At 41.7% G+C, this 16,376-nt stretch overlaps 2 protein-coding genes across 2 annotated transcripts in view; both read left to right on the forward strand.

The window, feature by feature from the left end:
- The window catches only part of LOC136421051 (immunoglobulin superfamily member 22-like), a 32,502-nt gene extending 21,474 nt beyond the window's left edge, over positions 1–11,028 (forward strand). The window contains exons 9-19 of the mRNA XM_066408195.1: positions 229–319; positions 759–898; positions 3,606–3,748; positions 4,648–4,772; positions 5,185–5,329; positions 6,246–6,370; positions 6,847–7,116; positions 9,107–9,212; positions 9,771–9,940; positions 10,214–10,368; positions 11,017–11,028. Coding sequence (XP_066264292.1) covers positions 229–319; positions 759–898; positions 3,606–3,748; positions 4,648–4,772; positions 5,185–5,329; positions 6,246–6,370; positions 6,847–7,116; positions 9,107–9,212; positions 9,771–9,940; positions 10,214–10,368; positions 11,017–11,028 — 1,482 coding nt within the window. The remainder of the gene's footprint in view (positions 1–228; positions 320–758; positions 899–3,605; positions 3,749–4,647; positions 4,773–5,184; positions 5,330–6,245; positions 6,371–6,846; positions 7,117–9,106; positions 9,213–9,770; positions 9,941–10,213; positions 10,369–11,016) is intronic.
- Positions 11,029–11,268: 240 nt separating this feature from the next.
- The window catches only part of LOC136421052 (obscurin-like), a 41,252-nt gene continuing 36,144 nt past the window's right edge, over positions 11,269–16,376 (forward strand). The window contains exons 1-5 of the mRNA XM_066408196.1: positions 11,269–11,386; positions 11,845–12,126; positions 13,501–13,782; positions 14,899–15,180; positions 15,818–16,099. Of these exons, the coding sequence (XP_066264293.1) occupies positions 11,308–11,386; positions 11,845–12,126; positions 13,501–13,782; positions 14,899–15,180; positions 15,818–16,099 (1,207 nt within the window). The 5' untranslated portion in view covers positions 11,269–11,307. The remainder of the gene's footprint in view (positions 11,387–11,844; positions 12,127–13,500; positions 13,783–14,898; positions 15,181–15,817; positions 16,100–16,376) is intronic.

Raw genomic sequence — 16,376 nt, forward strand, 5'->3', positions numbered from 1 at the left:
TATAAGTTGCAGAAAGTCTGTGGCGTCCCCCGTCTCTATTGAGGGATAATAGAGACAGGATAACAAAGTATAAATTTAAACTAAAGAACTTTGTTATCCCGTGACGTACCACCCTGATTCAACTATTCACGGAGTGATAGAAACAGCACCTGTCAAATAGACAGCGAAGAGGAACTAAAATAAGCATAAAGTTTATGCCACGAATTACCTTCTAAATGTTTACAACAGGAACTTCGGCCTGCAGATGCAGGGACCTACAAGTGTAATGTTTTCAACCCCGGTGGATCAGCAAACTGCGCGGTGGTTCTTAATGTCAAAGGTATTTATATTGATACCTACCGAGATACCTCTCAATGCCTTTTTTGTCATTTTTAACCTGATAGATAAGTTTAGATAATGTGTGATATTTGCGATGTGTGAGTTTTTTTTTATGTACGCCAATGACTCTGTGAAGAATACATATAGCAATGTATGCACCAATGTAGAATTGATATCAATCAAATTATTGATATAGATTAGTAACCCTAGGATACTAATGCTAGATTTTAGTATTCTTCGGGAGGGGAGGGGGGGTATAGACTTAGGGAAGTTTGGGAACATAGTCTTAAAAGTTCTTAAAAGTTCTTAGAAGTTCTTATCATACTTAATGGACAATATCTACCCAGTAGGTGAGGAAGGTGACTGGCGGTATATATCTTGGGTGTGAATATAAAACCTTGCCATCGAGTTATTTACCAATCGAATGAAATAATTCACAGATAGGAAGGATATTTCTGAAGAGGAGGTCCTGAAGATCCTGGAGAAAACCGACCCGAAACACTACGAGCAAGTCGCACTGATGTACGGCATCACTGACTTCAGGAACCTCCTCAAACATGTCCACATCAAGAAGAAAAAGGTGCGGCAGACGGCTTCAGCTTTTCCGCTGAACGCAAAGCTTTCAACACTTTTTCACAATCTTTGCATTGAACCTAACGCAGTGGATGGCGCTGACAGTGGTGAGAATATGGTTATGTTAACGCTTGATATGTGAAACAGTTCTCGAGGGGCTGGAGTGGCGCTTCGGTGTGAAGAGTAAGTACTGCATGTAAATGGTGTCTGAAAGTATGAAGACCACGGCAGAACAATGTTTGATGCTTTAATAACCTTGATAGTGAGTGTAAGATCATTGCTACCATTGGCTGGCACCCTCTAGATTTTACGCGTGGGATCAGACCTATAACATGAAACGTAGGTTACTAACAGATTACTCGCAAGGCTCATATTGGACTGTTGAGCCACAGTCAAAGCTGTAGGGCTGATATCTGTTAGGATTTTACTATCATATTGACCACAGAAGGCCATCTAGTGTGTGGCTAGGCTGTCTTTTGAAAAACATGTTCCGTCGTGGTCTCAACCTTTCATCTGTGTACACGTGGGGCAGTGGTCCCCCAAGGACAGGCCGATAGGAGGATGGTGGGCACTTCTGAAGGGCTACCGGAGAAGTTCCTCAGTGGAGGAAGACTCGGACGAATGCGAAGGCGATTTCAACTGGCGTACGATGAACGGAAACGGTTTTGGACCCAAGGTAATTGCCACCAGTCCATGGACGACTGGTTCAGTTTTGCGCTCTGAATTTCTATGGGTTGGATCTAGTAGTAATTTGTCAGTGTTCTCCCTTCATCAGAAACATACCCATATCGTTGGTCACTAACAATTCTATCCGGAGAAATTGGGCCTTGTGTTGATACACAAAGTGAAAGTTGGTGTCTCTTTTGGATGATACACAGCACATTAGAGGCAAAGGATATTGCCGTTATAAGTATAGAATTTGCTCTCCCCAAACAGCTTTAATAGGGCCAAATAGCATCCAAGTAGGCACCTTATGCCAATGGATTCGTCTGATTAGATACCAGATTCTTGTACCTACACATATATCTATTAAAGTCAGGCTTACTTTGTGAACAAGGCTCTCGTAACGTCATACACATCATGGTATCTTGGCTACTGCGAAAATTGTATAGATCTGGAATATTCTAGTACCATATCAATAAGCTAAATCAAGTACAAACTTTGAGTACGAAGGACTCTCGTAAAATTTGAGGACGAAAGACTCTCATGAAATTGCTCTGAGCATTTCTGTTCATTTTTATTGAGAAAGGCTTGATTGACCAGCAGAAGCGTTATGTACATCACATAGCCATTGTAACTCATCGTCACTAACAATGCCTCGCTGTATAGCACAGGCTTCCAATATAGACACTCTATATCTTCTACATCTTCGGTATCTCTCTCCATCCATTTCAAGATGTAATATAACAACAATCATTAGGATCTAAACTTTTATGCATGTTTCTAAACGTCTACTTTCCCTCTGTACTTTCCTCCTGTCTATTCTCCGCCGCGATTTCTCCGTACTCCATCGGTCAGTGAATATTCCAGGTTGTTCCAATTGAGTAGTTGCCGATGAACTGACGTCACAACCAAAGGGTAGCGTAGTGAACCAATCAAAACTGCTCAATCGGACGCCGAATATTCACGACGATGCACGAAGCCCTGTCAACCAACATTCGCCCCGTTGTTACCATTTAGATTTGAAGTTAATAATGATATCAGAGCGCAAAACTGGGCACCTACCAGTTGAATTTCACTTTGAAAGATGACCAAAAGGAAGCAAGGTGACGACTTTGTCGCCTGTCCTGAGCGGAGAGACGCCTCGGGCTTTTTCTGCTGCGGCTACGCCTGAGCCTGAGGAAGTGCCCACTACCTTCAATGCTCGCCACTAATTTTGTAAGTGATCTTTCCTTTTCTACTACAGTATATTCACTTATCTGTCTAGCGGTTTGGACTAGCTTTAGGATTATCAAGATTACAAATTGATTCCGGTACTAACGTTTATTGTTTCTTTTGGCAACATGACGAATATATGGAATATACAACACTGAATACCTGTATACCGTTTGCGTTTTCCTGTTGTCATACGAAGACCAATAGGATAAATTTGGCTAACAATGTTTCTGTCTTAAAATAGGTTTCTCACAGGAATTGCTGATTTCATACAGCCAATACACGTTGTTGTAACGTATATGCGGTTGTTCAGGCTTTGGGATAGTTAGAATTACACCTACATTCCGTCATTAACAGGACGCGTGCTTTTTCAAGTCTCTTAAAGACAACGAATTGTAGAAATAGTGCTAGATTATTCGTCTGATTTATGTCTTGGAAAAAAAAAACAAATTACGTTTTATCATAAAACAAGAGTTAACTGATAACGATGGACAACATGTTCCACTTGTATTCAAAAGACGTATCAGACTATTGTGTATACGCAAGAAAAGAGTTACTCAAGCAATTGCAACTGGATGAACGTTTCAGGCAGCGTCCACTACCTTTCGTCAGTGACCAAACGAGAGTTGGATATCACCACGTTTTGAACCACAAAAGCTGTGATGTCACTGACAAAAGGCAGTGGATGCCCCTTGAAACATCTGACCGTTTCTAAAGTCTATTCAGTTGCTTGAGTAACTGTTTCCTTGCCAATCGTATTACCTGAATGTTATACCTTCATCGACAGACCATGTTATCTGACCATTAAAGATTGTTGCACTGTTGATGTCTTCTTGAAGCCTGCAGAAATCGTGAAGGAGTTGGAAGATGTCGAAGGGGTGGAGGAAAAGGAAGTCACGTTCATGGCGGAAGTCATCATCAACGACAAAGACCTGAAGGTGGAATGGGAGAAGAACTTAGACATCCTCACCCCTGGACAAAAGTACGTCTAGCCAGTATTTTAGTGATTTGCTATGATCTACATATCTTTCCCTAGCCCCATCCTCATGCCTGAGGGTCGGAGGCTATGGTAGCGTCCAGTATCAGCCTCCTTCATTCCCTCCTGTCTCTGGCTCTGTGGGTGCACTCTGCCAGTGGGAGACCTGCCCAGTCACGGATGTCGTCCCCTCACCTCCTTCGTGGCCTCCCACGGGTCCTCCTACCATTGATCGTTCCTTGTAGTATGTGAGTGGTGAATGATGTTACCCGCTCTTGTGGCATGACCGAAGTATGGGAGTTTCCGCCTTTTTATGATGTTAAGCAGTGTTCTTTTACATAAGACTTTTGACATACATAGTATTTACAAAGGTGTGTGATTAGAGAAAAAACGATTATGTCTAAATAAATGAAAAGAAAATACTGCTTCATTTATAAATCTGATTTATTTGCCACATGCATCCTTAACGTTTACTTTTTGGGCACAAAGCTTGGAAACGACCTTAGGAATCAGATTGTTGCCCTTTAGTCCTTCCTTCCATCAGTTAACATATATTTATATATCCATATATATGTATCTCAACTGATAGAATGGTTAAAGGGTAACAATATGAATCCTATATTATATCATGTTCAAAGGAGATTCCACACATGTACCGTGATATAAGTGGGGATACAAGCTCAGTCACGTTTGGGACCGCATCATTTCCACTGCAGCGCCGCCTGGCTGCAGTTCAAAGTACAACCAGTCAGCATTGTCCCGAGGAAGGTGACAGGCGGTCACCAAAACGTTGGCAGGTCAACTTCGTTATGTATGTACTTAAACCTTTGTCAACCATGTATATTGCCTTCTACAGGTTATGTACATACAAAAACTTTGTTAACCACGAATATTGTCCTCTTCAGGTACAAAATGGAGCACAAGGGAAACCTGTGCATGCTGACCATCAAAGACCTCCGGCATGATGACGAAGGAAAATACAAGATTTCAATCGGAGACTGCGCCTCGCACGCCATGCTTAAGGTTACAAGTAAGAATCCAGAAATAATCCTGTCATTTTGGTAATGTAGTTAGAGTTAATTCAATCCTTATTAGCTCGTGTTGTTGTTGAAGTATGACTTTAAGAAAAGCTAGGCTAGCAGACACAGGATCGAAAAGTCACTGGTTCGACACCTGGTATTCCTGGCTAAACTTTGTGTCCAGGCTACATTCGTGTGTCTGTAAGTTTGGTATTTTAATAAATAATTGATTAATCGATTGATTGATTGGTTGATTGATTGATTGATTGAAATCTTGGTAAAAGCGGTTAATACGGCTTACTCCACTCCATTCAAGTGTAAAATTGGGTACCATACTTCGGTTGGGGAGGTAAAAAAGCGTCGTACAGCATCGCCGTGGCAATGTTTTTTCATTGTTTTTTCTTGTTATCCTTCGCTTTACAGAGGCGCCAGCTCGGTTCCGTGGTTTGATGAAGGGGTGCACGGTGTTCCTCCACGAGCGGGCGGAGTTTACGGTGGAGGTCTCCCGGCCTGATGCCCAGCTCAAGTGGTTCTTTAAAGGAAAAGAGATCGACTTCAGCAGCAGACGGTAACATTCAACATCATAGACTTGAGAGCTAAGAAGCTAAGACGTCTTGAACTGATGAAGATTTTTGTCCGATGCTTCTTTTGAAGCCATCATGTCAACTGACAAGTATAGAGCATCGTTTCTTTTACATCTAAATGTTCAACAGCCTGCAAGCAAAATTAGTTCTTATCTTTGTCATGGCAAGCCAGGTAGTCAACACTTGTGCTAGTAAAAAGCATACCATCGGAGACATAGATGTAGATTTGGCTTGCACCGTACAATACCACTGCTAATATCTTCCAGTAGTATTACTGTACTGTACTGTAGATTGGATTTGCACAATATTATTAGTCTACAGTTAGCTGGATAGTTGGAGTCACTATCATAGAAATATCAGACTCAATAATAATGTCGTCCACTTTGCCTCTATTAGTGCACTTCAGCCAAGTTCCATTTCCGCTTACTGTAGAACATTGTCTGTATGTCATTGCTGTCGGGCTCCTGTAGTTGTTCGTTATGCTTGTGATAGTACGTAGAGCATAGTTGACTTAGATCTTTGTTGTCTGTTCTTGTTCCCTCTGTGTTTGTATTCTTGTGTTCACTCTGTGTGTATCCAGAAACAAAGATCGGTGAGAATTTCTATCAGACAACCTCCGACATAACCCACTTATGTAACCGAGTGCTATACATGTGCAGCGCTGCACAACGTATCTCTATATATCGTCTTTGTATGTGTCTTGTGTTCACTGTTATATCTGTGCTGTGTCTAATATTACGCCTTCCAACATGAGCACAATTTGACATTCGAATTATCTTGCACATTTGCATCGATTTCAACTGTATGAATCGTGCTACTACTTGCACATACATATACTTGGGACACATACACGCAACCGCAAGGATCCTGGAATGACAACATGTCAAAATGTGATCCTAGATTTGCATTGGAGACGATGGGAAACCGCCGCACCTTGGTCATCCATAAAACGCAATTTGAAGACATGGGCGACTACAGCTGTTCTACTGGGGATGACAAGTCCACCGCCAAACTTACTGTTAAAGGTAACGCGTCCAAAACAGAAAAATAGAAATATAGATAGCCCAGGAATAATATAAGAAATATTTGTCTTCTATTGCCTTTATGACATATCTAATAATATATTGTCTAGTAACAAACCAGATGTCAACAAAACTGCAGTAACAAAGATTAATAGACGTATGAACATGCTACTAATACTATATCAATCAATTACCTAAATTTATCATATGTACCCTATAACGTTACACACCAGGTTCTGTTACTGCATCTGTTTAGCCGTTATAACACAATAATTGGTTCATTTTATCACATATTCGTAAATCAACTGATGTTCCCAATTCTCCTGACTTGGAGGTGTCGGCCTTCACGCTTCTAGGGGCTTGGCTAGTGTAGTAAGGGTTGCCGGAAGCATGATTGATTCAGGCTAAGAGAGGATCTGTCAAGGTCAGGTAAACAGCTACTTGCACACCATGAAGCCAATCCTTCTTTACTCTTACAGAGGAGAGGTACAAGTTTACCAGTGAGCTGCGCGACTGCGAGGTCTCAGTGGGCGGCCATGCGCGCTTCGAGTGCGAGGTGTCCAGCCCCAACGCCGTCGTGTCCTGGTTCCGGAACAAAGAGGAGCTGACGGCCAGCGAGAAGTACCAAATCATCAAGGAGGGGCTGAAGCACGTCTTGATCATTAAGAACGTGCATATAGAGAAAGACCGAGGGCAGTACATCTGTAAAACCAAGGACGGCACCAGTAATGCAAAACTCATCATCAGAGGTATGTGAGAACGACTTTCATGACTTAACGTTGGTTGGAAATCCAGGGGAAATGTTTCATTCAAAGGAAGAAAAACCATGACCATGGTCTGTCGCGAGTGCCACGCTATGGTGCCATCAATGATCTGTAAGACTAATCTAAGGCCTGGTATCATCGTTAATCATCGGAAGCTAATTATAATCCCTGTGCTTGATCAAATATATGATTTTTGCAGTGCCATGTAATAACTTGATATGAGGGGTATCATGGTGCCAAGCTTCTAATTTTGTTTACTCATCCACCGCTACTGTAGTTGTGTGTTAGGTACTGCTTCTTTGCTTTTCTTTCAGCTTATTTCATTGTGTCTGCCAGAACTGTGATGAATCATCAGACTTATTACGAAATTGCCAGCTTACTCTTTCAATAGAAATGTACAAACATCTTACAGTAATAAAAATGCAAAACGTTGAAAAACGTCTCCTTTTCGACAATGACTCTAGAGGTATTTGTAACTGCTTGAATTTACAAAACATTCGACCACGGTGGGACTCGAACCCAGAACCTCCGAGTAGCTGAACCAACTAGAAGTCCGGTGCGCTAGTCCATTGCGCCACGTGGCCTTTATGATTTGTACTGTGACTATAGCAGTGTTTTCATCGCCAAAGACAACATCGTCATCGCACATCTCTAAGGTCACCGCAACACACTACATGTTTTTCAATCATATCTTATCCTTGTGTGTTATCATTACTTGTGTGCCACCTCTTTGTCAGTCAATCCATGAGCGCATGCCCGCATAGGCCTTTATGCAAGTTTGCCTTTTCTTTTCATCCACTACCAAGTCGCAGCCTCGCAGCTTTCTTGCATGTCATGTTTACCTCGTTAAGATTGAAAATATCTCAAAAGGTTTGGATATTCATCCGTGTCATGCGATGCAAAAATAAACCTCTTAGATTTGAGAAAGGATGGGAAGGATAGGGGAGGCATGAGGACCGCAACAGTCACGCGGGGCAAGCGTTCGTCAGGAAAAAAAAAGAATGTGCAAAAGCTTAGCGCCATTTCTGCTTCAGTTCTTGGCACTGATGCGGCTGCTGCACATGCTGATTCTGCTGCAGATGCAGATTCTGGTACCGCTGCAGATGGCGCCTTCGGTGCTCATGCTGATTTTGCTGCAGATGCTGCAGATTCTGGTTCTCCTGCAAAAGTAGAACGCTCTACACGAGCAGAACCGCTGGGTTGGTTGCTGCTGACCAAAGATGCAGTTTTCCCCTTTTCCATTATTCTTTGTGCTTTTGATTTCAGTTTGTTTTCGTTCAATCACTCACACTGCTTTGAAAAACACAGTATCGAATCCCTCCCGTTCAAAGCTATGCCGTATGGTGGTGGTTGTGAACAGAAACATTCTTGAAATATTATACACTTACATGATGCTACGTTTCTGTTTGAACATGAGGATCATGAAGACCAAACAAGAGTCTGTTGGACCGAATATGAGGGACTTAGTACTGTGGACACCATCCCATTCCCATGCTTTAGCATTCCGTTTTCCTTTGCTTGTTCTTGTTTTGTTTTGTTTTGTTTCCATTCATTATATTTATGGTCCTCTTCATCTTGTTTTTCTTTATTTTCATTTCATTTCATATATATTTTGCTTATCCTTACGTCATCAGACCGTGGCAAACGAGACAAGCGCGGCGTGGCGTCTGCGTTAGGTACAGGTTCGACCAGTGAGTGGAGTGAACATGTAGCGTATCTCTAGCAAGCATAGTTTCTTGCCGCAAGAGAATCATTTTATCCTTAGGTTTGCTTTCTGAAGGCTTTTAGCTGTAGATTAGTTATGAATGCATTGCGGAATTGAAAAGAGGTGTAGGGTTTGGTGAAGTTCGCCAACAGCCTGCGTTCTCCATGAACTAGAACTTATCACAGATATTCAAAAGATATTCGGTGACTCTCTTGTTCATCGTTGCTGTGAGAATCATGACATGACTTTGCCTGATGCTTTCCTCCTTAGAACCTCCACCTGGCTTTGTCTCAGAGCTTAAGAACCTCAAAGGCTTCTTCAAGAATAACGTCACGTTGGAGTGCGAAGTGGCGAAGGAAGACGCGAGGGTCAAATGGTGAGTCAATACCGTAAAAGCATTCGTCTTTTATCACAAATTCGATAATCGCTCCGTCACATTGCTCTGTCGCAGAGTGGTCGTCAACGTACTGCAGCTTCAATGAGATTTATCTTCATTTATTTATTGGTTCAGCTTGTACATACCAGGGTGGCCCAACTGGCCGGAGGCTATCACTAGGGGCGATCCCATGTGCGGTCATAGGACTGTAGGTTTTTGGACCATCTCACACCGGGCATGCCCCTACTCTTTTTCGAAAGGTGTGGTGGTTTTTTTATGTGCGCGGGGTTTGGCCCTCCCCAAACACGGGACCTCCATTTAACGTCCTATACGCGGGACGTCCCTAACTCTAGATGAGCTAGGTACTCATTTACACTTGAGTGAAGTGAGGAAAGTCGTGTTAAGTGCCTTTCCGGAGGGAACAACGTCGGGGTGCATGTCCAGACATGTCTGGGGGCAGCCCGGGTTCGAACTCGGGTCCCCTTGTTGAAATAGATGAGATAGATGAGATGAGTTGAATCTGGTAAATCGTACTCACTTTCATTTCCAACAAATCAGGTACAAGAACGGCAAAGAGATAAATCTCACTAGGGACAAGACGAAGTACGAATGCACCATGAAGGGCACTAGAAGGATCCTGATCATCAAGAACCTGATGTGGGACGACACTGCCGAGTACACCTGCGAGGCGCCTGGCGGAAAAACCTCGTGCACCATGACTGTAGAAGGTACGGTGGCGGTGGAATACACAATACAAAAGTTACTCAAGCAACTGGATAGAATTGGGTGAACGTTGAGATGTTTGAAGTAGCATCCACTACCTTGCTGACTGAAAGAATCTTAAATGCGAACTCAAATTTCATACTTTTCTTGTTCGTTTCCTTTCATTTTTTGTAAATTCTATTTTCCGTGCTACTTGTGTTAACTTGATATCTCATCAGTAAGATAGAATGGAATAATGGCCATTTTATGTAATCTTGGCCATCTTACTTCGATTGCAGAAACTCCCATCGACTTTAAGCAGCAGCTGAAGGACAGCAAGGCCTTCCTGAAGGAGTCTGTGACGTTCATGTGCGAGCTGTCTACCGAGGACACGGAGGTGCACTGGTTTCTGAACGGTGTAGAGATCAAGATGGGTGGCAGGTATCAGATCAAGGCAAGTTCCGTGTTTCAGGCTATTGCATCGGTTCCTGACGTCTGTTATATTCTAATGGTTTGTATAGTTTTACATAGAGCAACGTTTTAGTAACAGAAAGAAAAAATAACGTTTGATGCGGTGGGACTGTTTTATCGTATGTTTTTTTTATGTTTGTATCTTTATACTGTTTCACTGCCTTTAATTCAGTAGCACGTTATTTGAGAAATACAGTGTTGTAGCTAAAAGATACTTCGACCACGGTGGGACACGAACCCACAACCTCCGAATCGCTGAACCAACTAGAAGTCCTGTGCGCTAGTCCATTGCGCCACGTGGCCGTTGCGAAGTGGTCTGCGATTATAGTTTAGTTGACCGAAAAAACTCGTCTTAGTTCATTGTCAACAAACAAACAAACTTCCCCCTTAATGTCGAGAAAACACTCTGATAAGGAGGTTTATGGTTCTAATTACGCATGCGCAGTGAAATGTATTGTAGGCAATACGTCAAAGGTGAAGGCGCGTGAGACATAGAAAAACACGTATTCAGCACGTATAAACATGGCCGAGACAACAGCTGTTTACAAGTCTTCACCTTTGACATATTACCCACAATTCCATTTATTTCGCTGCGCATACGAACTTAGAACCTCCTTATACATTTGCCAAGAATGTTGCATGAAAGAGATTTTCCACTTTCCTTTGGTATGCCAGAAGTCTTTACCAGTCTTAGGTTTAGTCTTTACCGGACGTTTTCTGCGACTGAAGTTAACTTGACTGAAAAAGGTTTACAACTCTTCGTCATATTACCTACAATTCAAATCATTTCGCTGCGCATACGAACTTAGAACCATAAACCTCCTTATGCATTAGCCAAGAATATTGCATAAGGGATTCTCGACTTTCTTTTGGTTTACAGAAAGAAGGACTGAAGAGGTTCCTCATCATCAACGGTCTGACCATGGAAGACATGGGTGAATACACCATCGAAGCCGGCATCAAACAGAAGTTCAAGTCATCGGCCAAGCTTGCAATTGAAGGTATTTGTCATCCCTTGTGTATACGTAATTTATATTTTGTGTGCTATCACAAATTTTAGTACAATATTGACTAGTACTGCAACCAATGTCAAAGACGATGATTGTGATAAAAGGATGGTGGTAATAATAACAATGATAACTCGATTGATTGCAAGTCCATGCCAGATGACTAATCATCATAAAAATGCACTGGTACACAACATGAGTATCCATAACAGAGAGAGATAATACTAACAATATTGTATTATTAGCATGAGAGACCAGGCCATTTGACTTCAACACTTGTGGTCTGCAAATTGCCATAAAATTGTTTCTGGGCAAAATAGTGATGCCTCCCAATCTATGCATGTTTAAAATATATGCAAGTACACTTGTACAAAATGTAGTGCTTTTAGACAAATTGGTGCAATTTTTAAGCTATGCGGTTGGACTAATACGCATAAATTTTGTTTCCACAGCAAAGCCCGTCAAGATAGAGAAGGGTCTGAAGGACGTCAGTGCTCTGGACAAGGACCCAGAACTGATCCTGGAAGCTACCATCTCTGAACTGGACGCTGAGGTGTCCTGGCTCTGGAACGGCAAACCCATCCCCAAGTCACACTTCGACAGCGGCAAGATAAAGATGGTCACCGAGAAGAAGAAGCGAAAGCTGGTGATCACAAATGTCTCGAGGGACGATTCCGGGGAGTACACATTGGTGACGCCGGACGGGAAGTCCAGCTGTAACGTCAGTGTGTCAGGTTGGTACAGTTATTCCTTCTATCTATTTCTAGTGCATGTTGTATGTAGTATAGGCAACATTATCAAGGGACCATTGTAATGTAGCTGTCGTAAGTGCAGGCATATTGACACATTTGTATATATACAATTCAATTTGAGGGCAAGGAAGCTATCAGCTCTTTTGGAGAATAAAGACTACTTCATCGACCCTTATGTAGATCGCAGCTGTACAGCGGCAACTGTGCAATCCGTATGTGTTTCGTCGAATGGTCATGCACATTTTTTTCAGACCTAGCTTGTATATATATATATATATATATATATATATATATATATATATATATATATATATATATATATATATATATATATATATATATATATAGCTGCAAATCATTAATGTCAAAGACAGCTTTTTTCATCTTGCAAGATTTACATTTCATTTTCTATTTATTGGTTCAGCATGTACATTCCTTCTATCTTTTTCTACTGCATTATCAATGGAAAATAATACTGTAACTGTAGGCAGTGTAGGCGTGTAGGTTTTTTACATTCTACTTGATCTCAGGGCAAGCGTGCTACCAGCTTTTTTTGTAAAGAAAGCATTTCTTGTTTGTAGTATACAAATCTGACCGACATTTAATTAGATAAGAGATGTGAATGGTCACCTGTATACACTCCTTGGACTCTTTTGAGTTGTTGTGTTTGTAATGCTTGCAATGTATTGTTGTTAAATACAACGTTTCTCATTTTGCAAGATTGCCACCACATGCAGTATGCTTGTCTTCATGGAGCAATACTCCATGTTAACAGGTCCACAAAAGCATTTCAAGAGGGCAGCAGATTTACATATTAAAGCACCACGATTTACATGCTGCTGTGCCGTCATGATAAGCATCTTATGAGCATACATTAGTACCATATGCAATAATAGCTTTGGAAAGAATCGGCAACAATACATTTAGATTCACAAACATACATACATTTTTTTACAGGACAACCGTGTAACTTTAACTCAACTAATCTCCTTTTTCACGTGTGGGTCTCATATTATATTGAGTCACACCATGCCTATTGCGCGCTTGTATCAACCTTCAGATTCAAGTATGAGTGAGCACCTTACTACAACTTCTATAATGGAATGCACACATTTTGCTATTCAAAAGGAGCAACCATTTCCTACCTGTGTCTATCAAGCCACATTCACCATTTTACTCATGGATCTGCTTATTGCGGCTGTATATTTGAGTTCACCCATCCACGCGACAAATTATAGTCAACCACTGTTCTGTGGATGTGTATGAAATATGTTGTTGATTATCTGTCGAACCCGTCAAGACCGGCCTGTGTATATATATGAAATGTGTTATTCATTATCTACCAAACCTGTCTAGACCGGCCTGTGAAAATAAAGTCTGGCCTGAGAGACGTTAGTGCCCGCGAGAAGGACCCAGAGGTGTTCCTTGAGGCGGAGATTTCCATCCCAGACGGGGAGGTGACGTGGCTTTGGAACGGCCAAGCCATCCCGGCGGACCTTCTGTCCAGCGGACGCTTCCAGATCATCACAGACGGCCGGAAGCGGAAGCTGAAGATCAAGGACTTGGAGAAGGCGTACTGCGGAGAGTTTACACTGGTGACAAACTCCGGGGAGTCCAAGTGCAAGCTGGACATCTCAGGTCTGTGGTCTAGAGTCGGTCATCCTGCAGCATCTACTTCCATCCTTCTTCGTCAACATTTTCTACCATCTACTTCCATCCTTCTTCGTCAACATTTTCTACCATCTACTTCTAATCTTCTTCATCAACATTTTCTACCATCTACTTCTAACTTTCTTCGTCAACATTTTTTACCATCTACTTCTAACTTTCATTATCAACATCTTCTTCCATTCATTTTGACTGGATCTATTCTTTTCTTTTCTTTCCACACTACCACTATCAAATAGATGCCTTATTTCTACAGGACAACCATTAGTACCTTTATCTAACTCAACTTATCTCCGCGTGAGTCTCATTTTATATTGAAAAACACCATGCCTCCAGACAAACCATCTTCAATGCACTTCAGTATCCATTGTTCACTTTCAGACTATTATTTTACTTTTTTTCATTCCTAAGTCATGCATGTTTTAAGTATTTCTATATTTCTTAACTTTTAACAAAACTTTGCTTTCACCTTTTTCTACTTTTCGTGATACTTTATCTTCCTTCCTGAGCAGGGTGAACGTCAGACCGCATGATTGGCGCGAGCTTTCTTCGGCTTTTCGTGAATTTTGCCGGCCGTCAGCTTTATAATTTTTCGATACAGCGCCCATGTATCGTTCAATTTTTTTCATACAAATAACATTTGATGCTAAGCTGCAAGAGGCTTCAGCAAATGTTTCTTATGTTAACGCAACAAAGTATCTACCCCGAAGAACACAAGTAGCTTATCCAAACCATTGCCAGTTGTAGAATACAATACAACGTATGACAAGGAATATGTTTGTTTCAATTCCAATTTTTTGATAGAGTAATGCAATTAGAGAAAAAATTGAATAAGTTAAACTAATGTGTAAGAATCCTATAGCCTTAACACACACGCACATATTCACACAAACACGCACACACACAGTGTCTCTTGGTTGCCTTTCTCCCAACTATCAGAATATTGAAAACTATGTAAACTGACCTTATGGTAAATACTCTTGGAATAGCAAATGGTCTTCCTTTAAAGGGCTAGCAAGGGTGTCGAATTGAGGAGCCAATTGAATTGACCATTATTTTACCATTGAAAATGCACTCTCCCTTCAGATCGCCTTATTAAGATTAAGGCTGGGTTGAAAAACGTGAAAGCCACCGACAAAGACCCGGAAGTGACGTTGGAAGCCGAAGTCTCTGAACCAGATGGAGAGGTCACGTGGCTGAGGAACGGGAAACCGATCCCCGAGGACCTCCTCAAGAGCGGGAAGTTCCAGATCATTGCCGACGGGAAGAAGAGGAAACTGAAGATCAAAGACTTGGGCAAAGACGACGCCGGGGAGTTCACCTTAAAAACCAATGACGGGACGTCTAAATGCAACCTGGATGTGGAAGGTTTGTACGAAAGACGAACATATAAACCACACCCCTTACAAGACTGAACGCGTTGAAGTGCAACACTCACATCTGGAGCCAAACTACTCTAATATCTTTCCTTTTGTTACCAACCTAACCAAAGTAGTTCACCCATCTACCACTACTGGTATTTAGTACAACTGGTCAGGTTTGATAACATTTCAATTTTGGTAATTCAAGTTATAAATGAGCAAATACTAAATCTTCGTTTGATATTAATATCTTACACCATTGTAATGTCTTAGACTCACAGTAGAAACTGAATATATAAAGTGTTCATATTAACTGTCCAATTATATGTAACAAAAGGGCAGTGTTGTCTACCTACAATAAGATAAGATAGAATGTGTACATGTGTTTGCCTTTTTTTGCAGCAACAGTTGTTTTAATGTCTTCATATTTGTATCAAATTACTTGCTTTGTTTCGCTCAAGCCCCCCGACCCAAAGAACATTTGGTTCGGTTGGTTTGGTTTGGTTTGAGTCAAATTGGGGTACCCAGCTGTTTGAAAATATGACACAAAACAGTAAAGATAAGGGTGAAGGAGTCATCCACTATGAAAATGAAACATGGCATGTGGACTGTATGTAAAACTTCTATCGTTGGTTCTTCATTAGACAGAAAAATTGGCATCACCTCAAAACTCAAAGACGTGAACGCGTTGAACAAGGATCCGGAAGTGACGTTGGACGCGGAAGTCTCGGAGAATGACGGCGAAGTCACGTGGCTCAAAGACGGAAAGCCAATCCCCAAGAAGCTCCTGGATAGCGGAAAGATCCAGATCATTGCAGATGGGAAGAAACGAAAACTGAAGATCAAAGATCTGGGAAAGGACGACGCAGGAGAGTACACGCTTAAAACCAACGTCGGGACGTCTTCATGCAATCTGGGCGTACAAGGTTTGTGGGGAGACATTGGAGGGAACTCATCAGCTTTTACTGCTCATCATTCTGCCAATAGCTGCTTCATTTGCTCCATCTTCACCGGATCGGCATTTATTCTAACCACTTTACAAGAAGGACGGACTGACTCTGGCGCTTTGGAGTTTATAGTGACTTAACAACACATTTGCAAACAACCTGACGTGTTTTTCACCCGGCACTCGAGGACGTCCAGAGATGTTACAGTAGTATCTCTGAGTTAGAAAGATGCACTCTGTGTTGCGATGTTCACTCA

This window comes from Branchiostoma lanceolatum, chromosome 15 (genome assembly GCF_035083965.1).
Source record: "Branchiostoma lanceolatum isolate klBraLanc5 chromosome 15, klBraLanc5.hap2, whole genome shotgun sequence".
Classification (NCBI taxonomy): Eukaryota; Metazoa; Chordata; class Leptocardii; order Amphioxiformes; family Branchiostomatidae; genus Branchiostoma; species Branchiostoma lanceolatum.